At 37.4% G+C, this 13662-nt stretch overlaps 1 protein-coding gene across 1 annotated transcript; it reads right to left on the bottom strand.

The window, feature by feature from the left end:
- Positions 1–983: 983 nt before the first annotated feature.
- LOC115666980 (MDIS1-interacting receptor like kinase 2-like) lies at positions 984–4153 on the bottom strand. Its single transcript, XM_030588621.2, has 3 exons — positions 2310–4153; positions 1468–1856; positions 984–1346 (listed from the first exon to the last, which is right to left on the bottom strand). Exons 1-2 carry the CDS (start codon positions 3778–3780, stop codon positions 1495–1497), a joined length of 1833 nt encoding a protein of 610 aa, XP_030444481.2. The 5' UTR covers positions 3781–4153; the 3' UTR covers positions 984–1346; positions 1468–1494.
- Positions 4154–13662: the final 9509 nt, after the last annotated feature.

Genomic DNA, 13662 nt, shown 5'->3' with positions numbered 1-13662 from the left:
ATCTCTGCTAGTAATCGTCCGTAACCTCTATTTGTAACTGTTTGTAACCTCCGTTAGTAACCGTTTGTAACCTCCGTTGATAACTGTCAATTGTAGGCTTTAAATAGCCACATCGTGCTCTTTGGAAAGTCCCCAGACAAATCAAATAAAATTTTATCTTTGAATTATCATTGCTTTACTGTACTACACTTTATTTTTCCTTAGCTGTAGCTTTTCGATTCGCATCATCGATTAAATCCCGGCTTGTATATCTATCCCGGGTGTTGCGTCGTCAATTAAATTCCGACATTACATTTTTGTGTACGTGTGTTCCTGTGAAAGTGGCTGTATATTCATGCTTCGTCGTCGATTAAATTTCGACACGGTTTGTACTTATAGTTCGATTTGCTCAATATTGTTCTTATACTTTTTGTTTGATTAATATAGTCCCTCATCTATACGTACTTTTTCCTTTTTTGGGATTGATCATTCCGTTATACAAGTGAACGGAAATGCTGACGTAACTGTCAATTTGTCGTGATTTGCTGCCGTGTCATTCTACGTAGCTTTTAATTCTTAATTTGTCAGAAAATTTTTCTAATAAATTTTAAACACGATAAATACATTTAAAAATAAAGAAATGGAAAATAAAAACTTATTAAAAATAAAATAAAATAAATATAAAAGACATACGAATTTCCACAAAGGAAAACAACAAAAATTGAAACATTGCAACCTTTGTCGCCTGTGGCCACTGCTGTGGCGGCTGCTCCCTAGGCAACACGATGCGGGTCAGGGACCCCGGCGAGATCTCGCATGCGCAAATAAGAGTTCCATAAACTATTAGTTGTATCCTATGTGAGAGGATAAAAAATCAACACTAGATTTCAAATTAATACTTCTAAGCAATGTTTCATTTAAACACCAGCTTTATTTAATTGGTGTACATGCTGTATTTCATTTAAATTAATTTATGAAAGGATGACATAAACATATTAAAATATATTAGGGATTTAATTGGACCAACTGAAAGTTTCGGGACGATAGCGCACATTACTCAAAATTGATTTAATTGAATCAATTGAAAGTTCAAATACGACATTGCACATCAATAAAAGTTTACATATTGCTAGCACCATTATCGCTTACAGCAATAGAAACTACATGTTCTTTACATCTCAATCAGAGAAGGCAAGAGATGTTGATCTAGTGCATTTTGCAAATTCACTTCCTGATCACTCTGCAAAAGGATGGAAATAATTGTGAAATGGGATCTTCCTAGAAGTCTTCCCATAATTCTTTCTGGCACCGCAACTCCAAACTCTAAACATCACACTATTCTTGTAATGTTCATAGAGAAGCTAGCTCTGTAGTGAAAATCAGAAATCACATGGTTGTGATTAGTGAGAACTAAGAAAATATTCAAAAGGCGATCATCATCATAATTGAAAACCAAACACAATAGCATATGAAAACTTCAAATCTTACCATCTCCTGAAATGCTCCTAATTTTTTTTAATTAAGATCGCGTAGTTGGTTTAAGCTGACAGCAGAAAGTGGCATATCCAGGGGTACTTGAAAGCAAAGCTCACGTGAGACTTGTCCCATGGTCGGTCGAAGCCTCGAATCAGCTTGCAAGCACTTGAAAGCTAGCTTGGCGATCAAGACCACGTCCCGCGCATCTTGAAGGCCAAGTCTAGAAGGCGAGAGACGTTGATCCAACACATCATTCAACATCATCGACTTAGTTTGGGCGGGCGATGAACATTCTCGAGAGACATGATCTCCTGGATGCTTTCCCATGATTGTCTCTAAAGCGACGACTCCAAAGCTATACACATCGCATTTTTCGGTAGGAACTATAGAATAAGCCAGCTCTGCAAGTAGAGAATCCACTGTTTTTTTTAATCTTGATCAAAAGTTGTATTCAACTTGACAACATTACTTCCCATGACGTGACGTGTGATGAGCACAAGTACATATTTCTGCTTAATCTATACTTACAACACTGATTTGAGTATGGGAGTTTATGCTTTGGCAAAGTTCAAAATTTTTTCTTCGACACATAAAATATGAGCATCTTCTAGATAACATGAACTTAATATCCTTGAAATGGATTGATTATGATGTTTTCCTCTTTTGCCAATTCTTACATATGAGGAAAATCGAAAAGCTTTTTCATCAGTACCAAACTTGAAACCTCTAAATAAGTATAACAAATTTCCATAAGATGATTAAATAACTAATGAGCTGCACTAAACTAGTAAAAGTTCAATTATAGAAGCATGACATTGAATGCCATCCAAATTGAACAAAAAATTGAGAAGTACCTGGAGCAATATACCCGATGGTACCAGCAATAGCCGTCCAGTTTGACGAATCTGGCCTCAACAGTCTTGCAGTGCCAAAATCGGAAACATGAGCCTTATAATCACGATCCAATAGAATGTTGTTACTAGTCAAGTCTCGATGAATCAACGGATGAGAACATTCGTGATGCATATAGGACAATGCATCCGCAACTCCCCGGACCACATTTATCCTCTTGTCCCATTGAAATTCTCTTGCTCTCTGATCATCATTCAAAATTGTTCTCAAGCTTCCTCTTTCCATATACTCATACACCAAAAAACAACGTTGGGCATGAGAGCAGAAGCCATAAAATTTCACGATGTTGCGATGGCGTATATTTGTCAAGGCTTGAATTTCCCTCTCAAATGGTATCAAATCAACGATCTCAGTATCTTCCTGGGATGACAAAATTTTCTTGATAGCAAAAGTTTGACCTTCAGATATCTCGGCTTTATAAACAATTCCATATGCTCCTTCACCCACATAGTACTTGGAGTCAAATCCTTCCGTGGCCTCAATGATTCGATCATAGAAAACTTTTCCATCATAACTCAAAATACTCATGAAATCCAAATCATTTGCCTGTTCATTATTCTCTCTCTTCATAATCCTTCTTTGACGATGATTGACGATGACAAGAACAATCAAGGTGCAAGAGAGAAAGAGAAACCCTGAGAACGAGATAATAAGGATAACTGTGATTCTAGCTCCAGTATGCTGATCACGTTTCATGCTTCCGGTAGAATTGCAGCTCGGTAAACCAACAACATTTCCACAAAGCCCTTTGTTATGCTGAATTGACTCAAATGGAGCCTCATTGAAAGCTTTGACATTAGGGAGAGGACCTTCTAGGTCATTGTAGGATACATCAATAGAAGTCAAGGCCAACATATCACCAAAAGTATGGGGGATGGAACCAGACAGGCTATTGTGGGAGATATTTAGAACTTGCAAGTTTCTCAATATTGCAAGCTCTCCTGGTATATTTTTTGACAAAATATTATAACTCAGATCAAGAACCTCGAGGACTTGTGTGTTGCCTATCTCAGGAGGAATGCTTCTCCAAAATTTGTTCCTGCTCAAGTTCAAGGTCAACAAGCTTTTGCATGAGCCTAGTTGCACCGGTATCGATCCACTCAAATTGTTTGATGCTAAGTTTAGATGTGCCAGATGGGATAAAAGTCCAATCTCAGTCGAGACATTTCCCATGATCGCATTGCTGCTTAGGTCGAGCTCGAACAACATGGATAGGCTTCCCATTTCCCTCGGAATCTCTCCACTTAAAGTATTTGAAGAAAGGTCCAGTAACTGTAATTGACCCATCCTTCCAAATATTGCAGGTATCTCACCAGAGAGGTCGTTGTTTGATATCCTTAAGCTCGTCAAATTACGACAATGCTCCCATTTCCACGAAAGTTCGCCTCTCAAATGATTATGGCTCAAGTCCATAAAATATAGATGCGGATATATTCCGAAAGCATCTGCTATGTTTCCAGTAAGTTGGTTTCCATTAAGCCTCAATCTGATTAATGTGCTACAGTTCTCTAGGCTCGTGGGGATGGGACCCGTGAAATGATTATTGGAGATGGAGAAATATTGCAATGATCTCCCAATACAGACATCTTCTGGTAGTTCCCCCTCTAGTTCATTATGATATAGCAGCAAATGTGTCAACCGTGTTAACTTATTGAATTCAAAAGGCAATGAACCAAATAATTTATTGTCGGCAAGGTCCAGTCGAGTTAGATTGGCCAGGCTTCCAATTGATGCAGGGATTTGACCGGTCAAATTATTTTCTCGAAAAATTAAATTTCTAAGAGAAGTGAGCCTTATCGGTCCTGCAAGTCCATTTTGAGAGAGGACAAGAAGAGATAAACTTGTCAAGTTGCCGATGGAACGAGGAATTGAGCCAGAGAGTTTGTTTTTTGATAGATTAAGTTCAATAAGAGAAGTGAGCCTCCCGATTTCTGAAGGTATGGGTCCCGAAAGTCCATTTTGCCATATGTAAAGAATTTTCAAATTCCTCAAGTCACTTATCTCTCTCGGAATGGAGCCGGAAATATTATTGCGCCAAATGCTTAATTCGGTTAAATTGCCTAATTTTCCAAGAGAAGCAGGAATGGGCCCTGAAAGTTGATTTTTCCATAGATAAAGATGAATTAGGCTGCTTAAGTTCCCTAGTGAAGCAGGGATAGGACCAGTCAATTTATTATCCGGAAATTCTAATTCTGTAAGAGAAGTGAGCCTCCCGATTTCTGAAGGTATGGGTCCCGAAAGTCCATTTTGCCCCATGTAAAGAATTTTCAAATTCCTCAAGTCACTTATCTCTCTCGGAATGGAGCCGGAAATATTATTGCGCCAAATGCTTAATTCGGTTAAATTGCCTAATTTTCCAAGAGAAGCAGGAATGGTCCCTGAAAGTTGATTTTTCCATAGATAAAGATGAATCAGGTTGCTCAAGTTCCCTAATGAAGCAGGGATAGGACCAGTCAAATTATTATCCAGAAATTCTAATTCTGTAAGAGAAGTGAGCCTCCTGATTTCTAAAGGTATGGGTCCCGAAAGTCCATTTTGCCCCATGTAAAGAATTTTCAAATTCCTCAAGTCACTTATCTCTCTCGGAATGGAACCGGAAATATTATTGCGCGAAATGATTAATTCTGTTAAATTGCCTAATTTTCCAAGAGAAGCAGGAATGGGCCCTGAAAGTTGATTTTTCCATAGATAAAGATGAATCAGGTTGCTCAAGTTCCCTAATGAAGCAGGGATAGGACCGGTCAAATTATTATCCGGAAATTCTAATTCTGTAAGAGAAGTGAGCCTCCCGATTTCTGAAGGTATGGGTCCCGAAAGTCCATTTTGCCCCATGTAAAGAATTTTCAAATTCCTCAAGTCACTTATCTCTCTCGGAATGGAACCGGAAATATTATTGCGCGAAATGCTTAATTCGGTTAAATTGCCTAATTTTCCAAGAGAAGCAGGAATGGGCCCTGAAAGTTGATTTTTCCATAGATAAAGATGAATGAGGTTGCTCAAGTTCCCTAGTGAAGTAGGGATAGGACCGGTGAACTTGTTTCTGGATAACTGAAGTTCCAAAAGAGAATCCAACTGTCCAATCTCCTGAGGGATGTGTCCACTTAGGTTGTTTGCACATAGGTGCAAATAATGAAGACTCTCTAGCATACCTAAACTTGGAGGAATGTCCCCGGACAGTTCATTTAAGCAAAGATCAAGAGAGTTGAGTTTGGAAAGGTTACCGATACTTGAGGGAATGGAGCCATACATCGAGTTGTTGGCAAGTTCAAAGCTAACCACACCAGTTAAGTGCGAGAAGTCGAGGCCGTCTAGAGTTCCTCTCAAACCGAGATAGGAAAGATTTAGATGGGCGATGGCTCCATAGTCATCGCAAGTGATACCGGTAAAGCCGCAAGGATTGTCGCCGTGCCATGAAGAGAGGAGAGACTGGCTATGGTTGTCAAGAGTAGATTTCCAATTCAAGAGAGCCTCAGCTTCATCCTTATTCTCGGTCGCGGGGACAGTGGAAAAAGGAGTGGAGGAAACAGAAACGCCTGCACCATGAAATGAAGCAGTGCCAACCAAGAAGATTGAGAAGAAGAAGAAGACCGCTAAAAGAGACTGGTTGGACAGCATAAAGGAAACCATGATTTGGGGAGGGGATGGTTGGGTTTTGAAAGGTGGGAGATGGTTCAGGTCTGCATATTGTTAACAAGATTGATGACTATACTTATATAGATTTGGACGATCAGTCCCCGAAGCCTCTATCGAGCACAATTCCTATTACAGCTGTACCGCGTTTTCCGGAGAATGGGTCCGTCTCAGTGACGATATATTTGCAAGATGAAAGTCTTTTCCCTTGTCAATCGGTTTAGCGCACGCCTTGGGGATAACGAAGAAATAGCCCAGAATATGGAAGTGTGAATCGTTGGTCATGCTTGACTTACTTTTCCTAGTCTTCATTGAAATTGACCGTGTTGTGTAGATCAGTGAGGTGTTGAGAGGAAATATACACTATGTGGGATCAAGGTTCTTGGACCTCTATATTTCCCCAGAGGTTGTGGCATTCTTTTATTTCGAAATAATATTTTGTTAAAAAGCGACCAAAATTCGATTGTTCATAATTTTTTCCATCCGACACTTGATTGACTCAATTCCGATACGTTTAAGATGTAGTGATTGGTCTGTGAAGAGAGCTTGGATTTCTTTCCGCGAATAATTTTTACACTTCCCTATCTTGGAGAGAAAACAAAGCAGCAACAAGAATATGAGTAGGGTACTTGAAGGAACCTTAGGCCTCCAATACTGAAACAAGAGTTTAGTGAAATGCTCAATGTTCTGTCAACAAGTTAGTTCGGGTGGATTTATGAGTCTCCTCCTCATCTTGCTCAGGTCTTTCAGTTGACACAAGTCCATTGATAAAGATTCATAAAATGGATTTCAGTTCCAAGTCATTCCACATCTTAACTTGTTTGGAACGTAAGAAATGTCCTTCACAAATCACAGTTAAAGGGCTTACAACTTATATTTGAACCAAATTTAACTCAAAAACTACGATGCTATTACCTTAAATACTAAGGTCCGTGCACTCACAAGTTGCGCGTCTTGTTTGGACATGTGAATCGTCTAAAACGGATTAGATGCGGCATACTTCATATTTTTATTTTAACTGAAAATGCGATTCGAGGAATCAAATAGAGGGTAAATAGATGGAGAGGCGAGAAAAATAGAAAAGGAAAGGAGGGGTGGATAGTATTCAAAACAGTGATGGCTATGCAAATTACTTGCTTTTCAATTATTTACAAATTTAAGTTTATGTGCCAATTATGAGTGTTTTATAAAGAGAAGAATGAAGTGACTGCATGAGAGATAGGAAGCAACTTCGGATGAATGTGAACCTCATTATTCTATAAGTGACTACAAAATTAATTTATAAAGTAACGCGATAAATAAGTAAAAATACTTTTAAAAGTATAAAAAAATATTCAAATATCCAATAAAAGTCGACTTCATCATCTTGTCGTCCAATTTTAAAGGTCGAGCATTTTATCTCTTGCATCTTATTCTTTGGAAAACCTCTATTCTCAACCTTGCCGCTTGCCTCGCCACCGTCCGAATCCGATTCTATAGTACCTCCGTCACTCTAGTCTTGTTCTTGGTTTCTCGCTCTAGAAGGTTTTCCGAAAGCGACCGGATTGAGTATTTGGTTTGCTCATTTTCTTTTTCACTGTCGAGACGTGAGAGAGAGAGAGAGAGAGAGAGAGAGTCGACAAGAAAATTTGCAAGGCAAATTCAGGAGCTTTTGCAGAGTAAAGAAACTGACGCGAAAGTGAAACGACCTTAGTGATAAAATTTAAAATTTTCTCTCTCCCTCTCTCTTTTTTGTGGCCAAAGAGTTAATTCAATTCAAAGTTCAAAAATATTATGTCTTTTCCGGTAAAATTTTGGAAATTCCTTAGATACAACATATGTAAAAGAAAAGGTAATTCATCATATTTAAAAGGTGCTTACTAGAGGTTTGGTTTCTTGATTCGATTGGGTTCCATCAACTCAAAGAGTCCTCCCCTGTTTTTTGATTCGATTGGTAATTAATGAAACGATGGTTTTTATAAAAATATTTAATTAAAAAATCGAATTGTTTATTATTTATTCTTTTCTTTTCTTTTCTTTTTTCTTTTTATTTTTCTTTTCTTTCTTTTTCTTTTTCTTCTTCCTCAGGCCGGTTGCCGGCCACGACGACGGCCGGCGAGCTCGCGGCCTCTAGTGTACCACTTTAAGATTTTCGATGGTCAAAAAATTAGTTCGATGTAAAATTATCATAGGTATATCAATGTGGGGTTTTTGGTGGTCAAAAAAATAGTTCAGGATAAATTTGTCACAAGTGTACTTGTTTGGAGTTTTTGGTGGTCAAAAAATTAGTTCAGGGTAAAATTATTATAGATGTATCAGTTTGGGATTTTCTGTGGTATTAACCCAAGAAAGAAAGTGAAATTATTTTAAAACCTAAGTTAGTGGCCGCCCAATCTATATTGCATTAAAAATTACTGGAGAAAAGTGACAAGTAATGCGACTCATGAATTTGAGTCTTCTCTCTGTTTTTGGTCAACCAGTCTTCACCTCCTAAAACACTCGTGAACGTCAAAATCAAAATCAGCTTTATCTTTCTTTTGCCCCAGTTTTCTTTTTTCCAATCAATTTGTCTTAATCACGTGGAGGGCCTCGATCATAAAGTCCTTTAACTTTTTCACCTCCTTTTGAATTCCACCCCTTCAAATGGTCTAGCTATGTTATTGTTAGTTCAAAGCTATTCAATTTAATAATTTGATTGAACTCAATTATTAAAGTAGGTGGCAATCACGTATCCAATTGGAAGGAGTTATCATGCTATAACGTCCTCAATTATTTTAAGTTATCGTCTTCTTTTTTTCTATTATCGACCTATAGGTTCTTGACTTACTTTCATAGTCTTTGTGGGCCTAGCTCTTCCTCATGAGTCATGGATTCACATCATGTTTCACGTGATGGGCCCAAACTAAGTCCGGCCCCACTCGAAGATTTACATACAGTTTACAATAAAAAATGATCAATTTTTTGTTATTATCAACAAGTGATGGGCTTAATCAATAAGAGCAGAGTTTCGTGGTCTTTTTGATATAGCCCAATGTGTCGACTACTCAAGCAATAGGATCGGGAGAGTGACTTATACACACGGAGATTCCGTCACAAAACAAGCAGAAATTTCAGTTCCACGTCAGGAGAAATGGTCATAACTTTGTCGATACAGATCGGATTGACCTGATTCCAAAGCTAAAATAACGAAGACTCCCGGATCTACAACTTTTAAGTTTTGAGTTTTCTCAGAAAATCACTGTAGAGTTGTCGATTTTGGAAGGAAGTAGATGGTCGTGACTAGTCAGGATGCGGAAACTTCAGTTCTGCGCTAGTTTGGGAAAATAGTCATAACTTTGTCGATAAAAATTGGACTAAGCTGATTCCAAAGTCAAAAGAATGAAGACTTCTGAATCTACAACTTTTATGTTTTGAGTTTTCTTAGGAAAGCACTGTAAAGTTGTTGATTTTGGAAGGAAGTGAACGGTCGTGACTGGTCATGATGCGGAAAAAGGATAAGAACTTCATTGAAGAATCGCCAACTTGAAGGAATCGACAAAAAGTGGAGTCAACAATCTCATATACAACTATCGAAGAAGTAACCGTCAACGTAGTAGAGTCGAATAAACCGCTAAGGTAGAGGACTCAACGTAACCGTTTGTAACTGTTTGTAACCTCGGTTAATAACCATTTGTAACCTCTGTTAGTAACCGTCTGTAACCTCTATTTGTAACTGTTTGTAACCTCCGTGAGTAACCGTTTGTAATTTCCGTTGATAACTGTCAATTGTAGGCTTTAACTAGCCACACCGTACTCTTTGGAAAGCCCCCCGATAAATCAAATAAAATTTTATCTTTGAATTATCATTGTTTTAATGTACTGCACTTTATTTTTCCTTAGCTGTAGCTTTTTGATTTGCGTCATCGATTAAATTCCGGCGTGCATATCTAACCTGAGTGTTGTGTGGTTGATTAAATTCCGATGGTACATCTTTGTGTACGTGTGTTCTTGTGAAAGTGGCTACATTTTCAAGCTTTGTCGTTGATTAAATTCTGACACGGTTTGTACTTACAATTCAATTCGAAGTTCGAAATAAAAGCGGTTATTTCTTGTTTGCCTGGATATTTCCTGTCCGGAATCGCCACAGGACCCATTTCTTGTCATTAAAGGCCGAAGAACGACTTTCTGTAAAAAATATTTCGTTGCGGGATCAATTCAGACAAAATACATACGTGTAATTCTGTGATGAAGGGACCTTCTCGTCAATGGACCCAAATAAAGTCCGGAGCCTCAACGTTAGATCGAAAGGTAAAAGAATCACAGCTAGATTTGTTGAATGACTGAGATTTATTGCATTCCAATTCTATGTCAAAAGACTATACGAACACAACACCTTCTAGAAGCCACTATATCACCTCATATGAAATTATGGTTTTCACAATTAATTTTGATTTTTAAAACTTGTTACTCTATCTATATGAATGGCTTGAGAGATGACTTGTGTAATCAACAACTTAAATAGCTTGTATAGCAAAAAAATAAATACTAAATTTATGAACTTTTACAGGCTACACAATCGGCTAGTAGCTACTTAACTTTTTGATTACAAGTCATGTTTGTCACGGTTCTTTTGGTAGTTGACTGAATTCTAAAATGGTAAACTTTTTGCCTGCTTGTAATTCCTATTCAACAGTTTCACCTCAAACAAGTTAAGGTCCAACCCAACCCAATATAAAAATTTCATATTTGGGTCGGGTCGGGTCGGGTCAGGTCATGTTTCAGCGGGTTCTTTTGACACCCCTAGTTTCACCCACGGTACACTTGCACGGGACATTTTGTATTTAGTTTTTAAGTGTTCAAACTATTGTTTTAATTACTTTGGACGATGCATGTTACTTGCAACCTATCACGCAGAAATCATACCTAAAACAAGGAGCATGGCTCCCAATTAAAGTTATTGGCGCAATTAGCAATCTTTCATTTCAAAACTCCTGTACATTTTGCATGGACAACAAAATCACTGTCTACCACCACATAAAAGCTTTAGATATATGATATAGGTATAAGGACATCACAAGTGTCATAAATTTTTCGCGGGATTCAATTGAGGTTGAAATATTTTTCTCAGTCACCGGAGTGCTACGACTTCTAATAATGTCCACCCGGTGCCATAACTTTCAATTGATCACTTGGATGTTATAATTTTTTACCGATTCAATCCTAAATTTTTTAATTTTATCAATTTAATTCTAAACCTTTGCGCGAAATTCTAAAGTAGTCATTCTAGACAATTTTCGCAGGAAATCGCTAACACGGTCTAGTCATCATCAATCGTTCCAACAAAAATTGGCCATGAGGACTACATGGGATTTTCATGCAAATGTTTAGGACTATATTAACAAAATTAGAAAATTTAGTATTATATTGACATCTGTACAATAGATTTAGGACTGATTGAACAATTTTCCCCAACTTCTAGTGAACACTTTTTAAAAGTTATAACACTCAAGTGAGCGTCATACGAAAATAATAGCTTCTAAATTATTGAAAAAAAAAGTTGTAGCACTCAAATAAAAGCTGTATAAAAGTTATAACACTTGTGGTGTCCCTTTTCGATTAAGATATTTAATTAAACTTCAAGTGTTAATGAAGTGAGCGATAAATTTCAATTAATCTCTTTTTACACGAATTAATCCAGATAATTGAGGTTCGACCGCAATCAATGACTTTCTTCTTTATCGGTCTTTGTGGCAAAAAGAAAAAAAAACGAAATTGCTCAAAAAATAAACTCCAAAAGACAGAAAAGATGGTTAATGGCTTCCTTCTTCAAGCGCGGTGAAGGGGACAAACCTTATAGCTAAACGCAGGGACAGATGCACACTGTCACTGGTTTGTGATTTTCTTCTTGCCAGTTAGCTAAACTTGTGGTACCCAATAGGTAAAAGAAAAGAACTTGAAAGGCATCTATAAACTGATTACCAAGTGCAGCTTTCATCAGAGTTAAAACCCACGTAAATTCCCAAAAGAATTCAGCTGAATGACATTATAAGCCCGAAACTCTGTTTCAGAGTCCCACGTACATCTTCACTTTTCAAGCAAATTCCTCTGCATAGCAGTCCTCACCAGGAGTTTGAATCCCCACCTTCGCAGGGGGTAGGGGTGGGGCCGCGTAGTTTAAGATATGGGTTTCGACGCCCACACCCTGCAAGAGGCGGGGCGCAAGTCTGAATGTGTATCGTGAGTGAGAGATAGAGTAAGACCGATCAAATATATAAAAAAAAAAAAGCAGTCCTCACCTCATATGGTTTAATCTTTGGCCGTTAAAGACCAAACTCCCTCAATTCTATAAGACTAATAGGTAATCTTTCTTTATGAGTGGAAATTTGGACAGTCTTTTTCTTTTTTAGCTAACGGGTAGCTTATGGATTTAAAAAGTAGATGGTATAGATATAAATAGTGAAAGATCTATTTAATCGAAATATCGATCGCTCTCTCGAACATGAATAATGTGATAGATTAGCTTATACAAGATTTAGGTGATAGGCACGCCAAGCAGACTCCACCGAAGGGAAGAAAGACTCAATAGCGTAATTAAATTAACCTTACTCCGGATTTAAGTAATGAAATATGATGCAATATACCCATATAAAGAACGATAGAAGACACGGTTGCCGTCGTCCAGCTCTGCTCTTTTTACATTGTTCCCATTTCAACTCAAGAAATAAGAGAGTTTTTTCAGCATTTGAGCTTGACAAAATTATAGCACAATATTACAGCACAAAGAAATTAAAATCAAATGCATGCTGCATCTGTCCATGCTTATCTTATAATAATCTTCCGTAGAGGTCACATATACAATTGAAAACGAGTCAAGTAACTTCCAAGATTTTTCTGGTTAACTCGAAAGTATACACTTATCGAGTTTGAGTATTGAAAAAAATACTTAATTGGGCAGAGATCGAGCTTTAAGTATCTATTTAACAATGTAACAATTAAATGAATAATATCAATTATCGAATTCACGTTTGTCAACATTAGTAATAGATAAAAATAGTATTTTTTTTCTCAATTTTATAGTATTTTCAGCATTTGAGCTCGAGCTATGAATAAATTTACTTTCTAATTGAGTTCTGTCGATATCCGTCTTGGACAATTGAACCTAATCGAACTCAATTATTAAAGTATTGAAAAATCATGGATCCAATGGGAAGCAGTCATCGTGCTGCAATAATGTCCTCAATCTTTTTAAGCTGTCGTTTCCTTGTTTTTTCTTTTCTTGACAAGTCCTTGACTTACTCCTTTCAGTCTTCCTGGGCTTAGTTCCTCGTGAGTCATGGAATTATCATGCACACCCGGTGGGCCCAAGCTTTGTAAACGTAAAATTTCATGATGGACGGATTTAGGTAAAAATTTTAGCTCAAACCTCAATTTCAGCCTGCCCAATGATTATCTCTACTTCTATGATTTATTGAAAAACGTTAGTAACTCATAATCATACTTGCCTTATTGTAATGACCATATAAAATACAGTAACGTGTAAAATTAAAAAAAATTTACGAACATCCAATGACTATCTGTCATTTTTCTCATAAAGTATCGCATGCAGAAGTGGGACAAGGATATTATGAGGGAGAGTGACATGAAACGATAACGAAAAAAGATAAAAAGATGGTTAATAGTTTTCTTTCTTTTGTCAAGTGCGTCGAC

This window comes from Syzygium oleosum, unplaced genomic scaffold (genome assembly GCF_021117445.2).
Source record: "Syzygium oleosum isolate NSW1041296 unplaced genomic scaffold, Sole_v2.1 Sole_v2.09, whole genome shotgun sequence".
In the NCBI taxonomy this organism is placed as follows: domain Eukaryota; kingdom Viridiplantae; phylum Streptophyta; class Magnoliopsida; order Myrtales; family Myrtaceae; genus Syzygium; species Syzygium oleosum.
The sequence above is the reverse complement of the archived record's forward strand: the minus strand, read 5'-3'. Positions and strand labels throughout refer to the sequence as shown.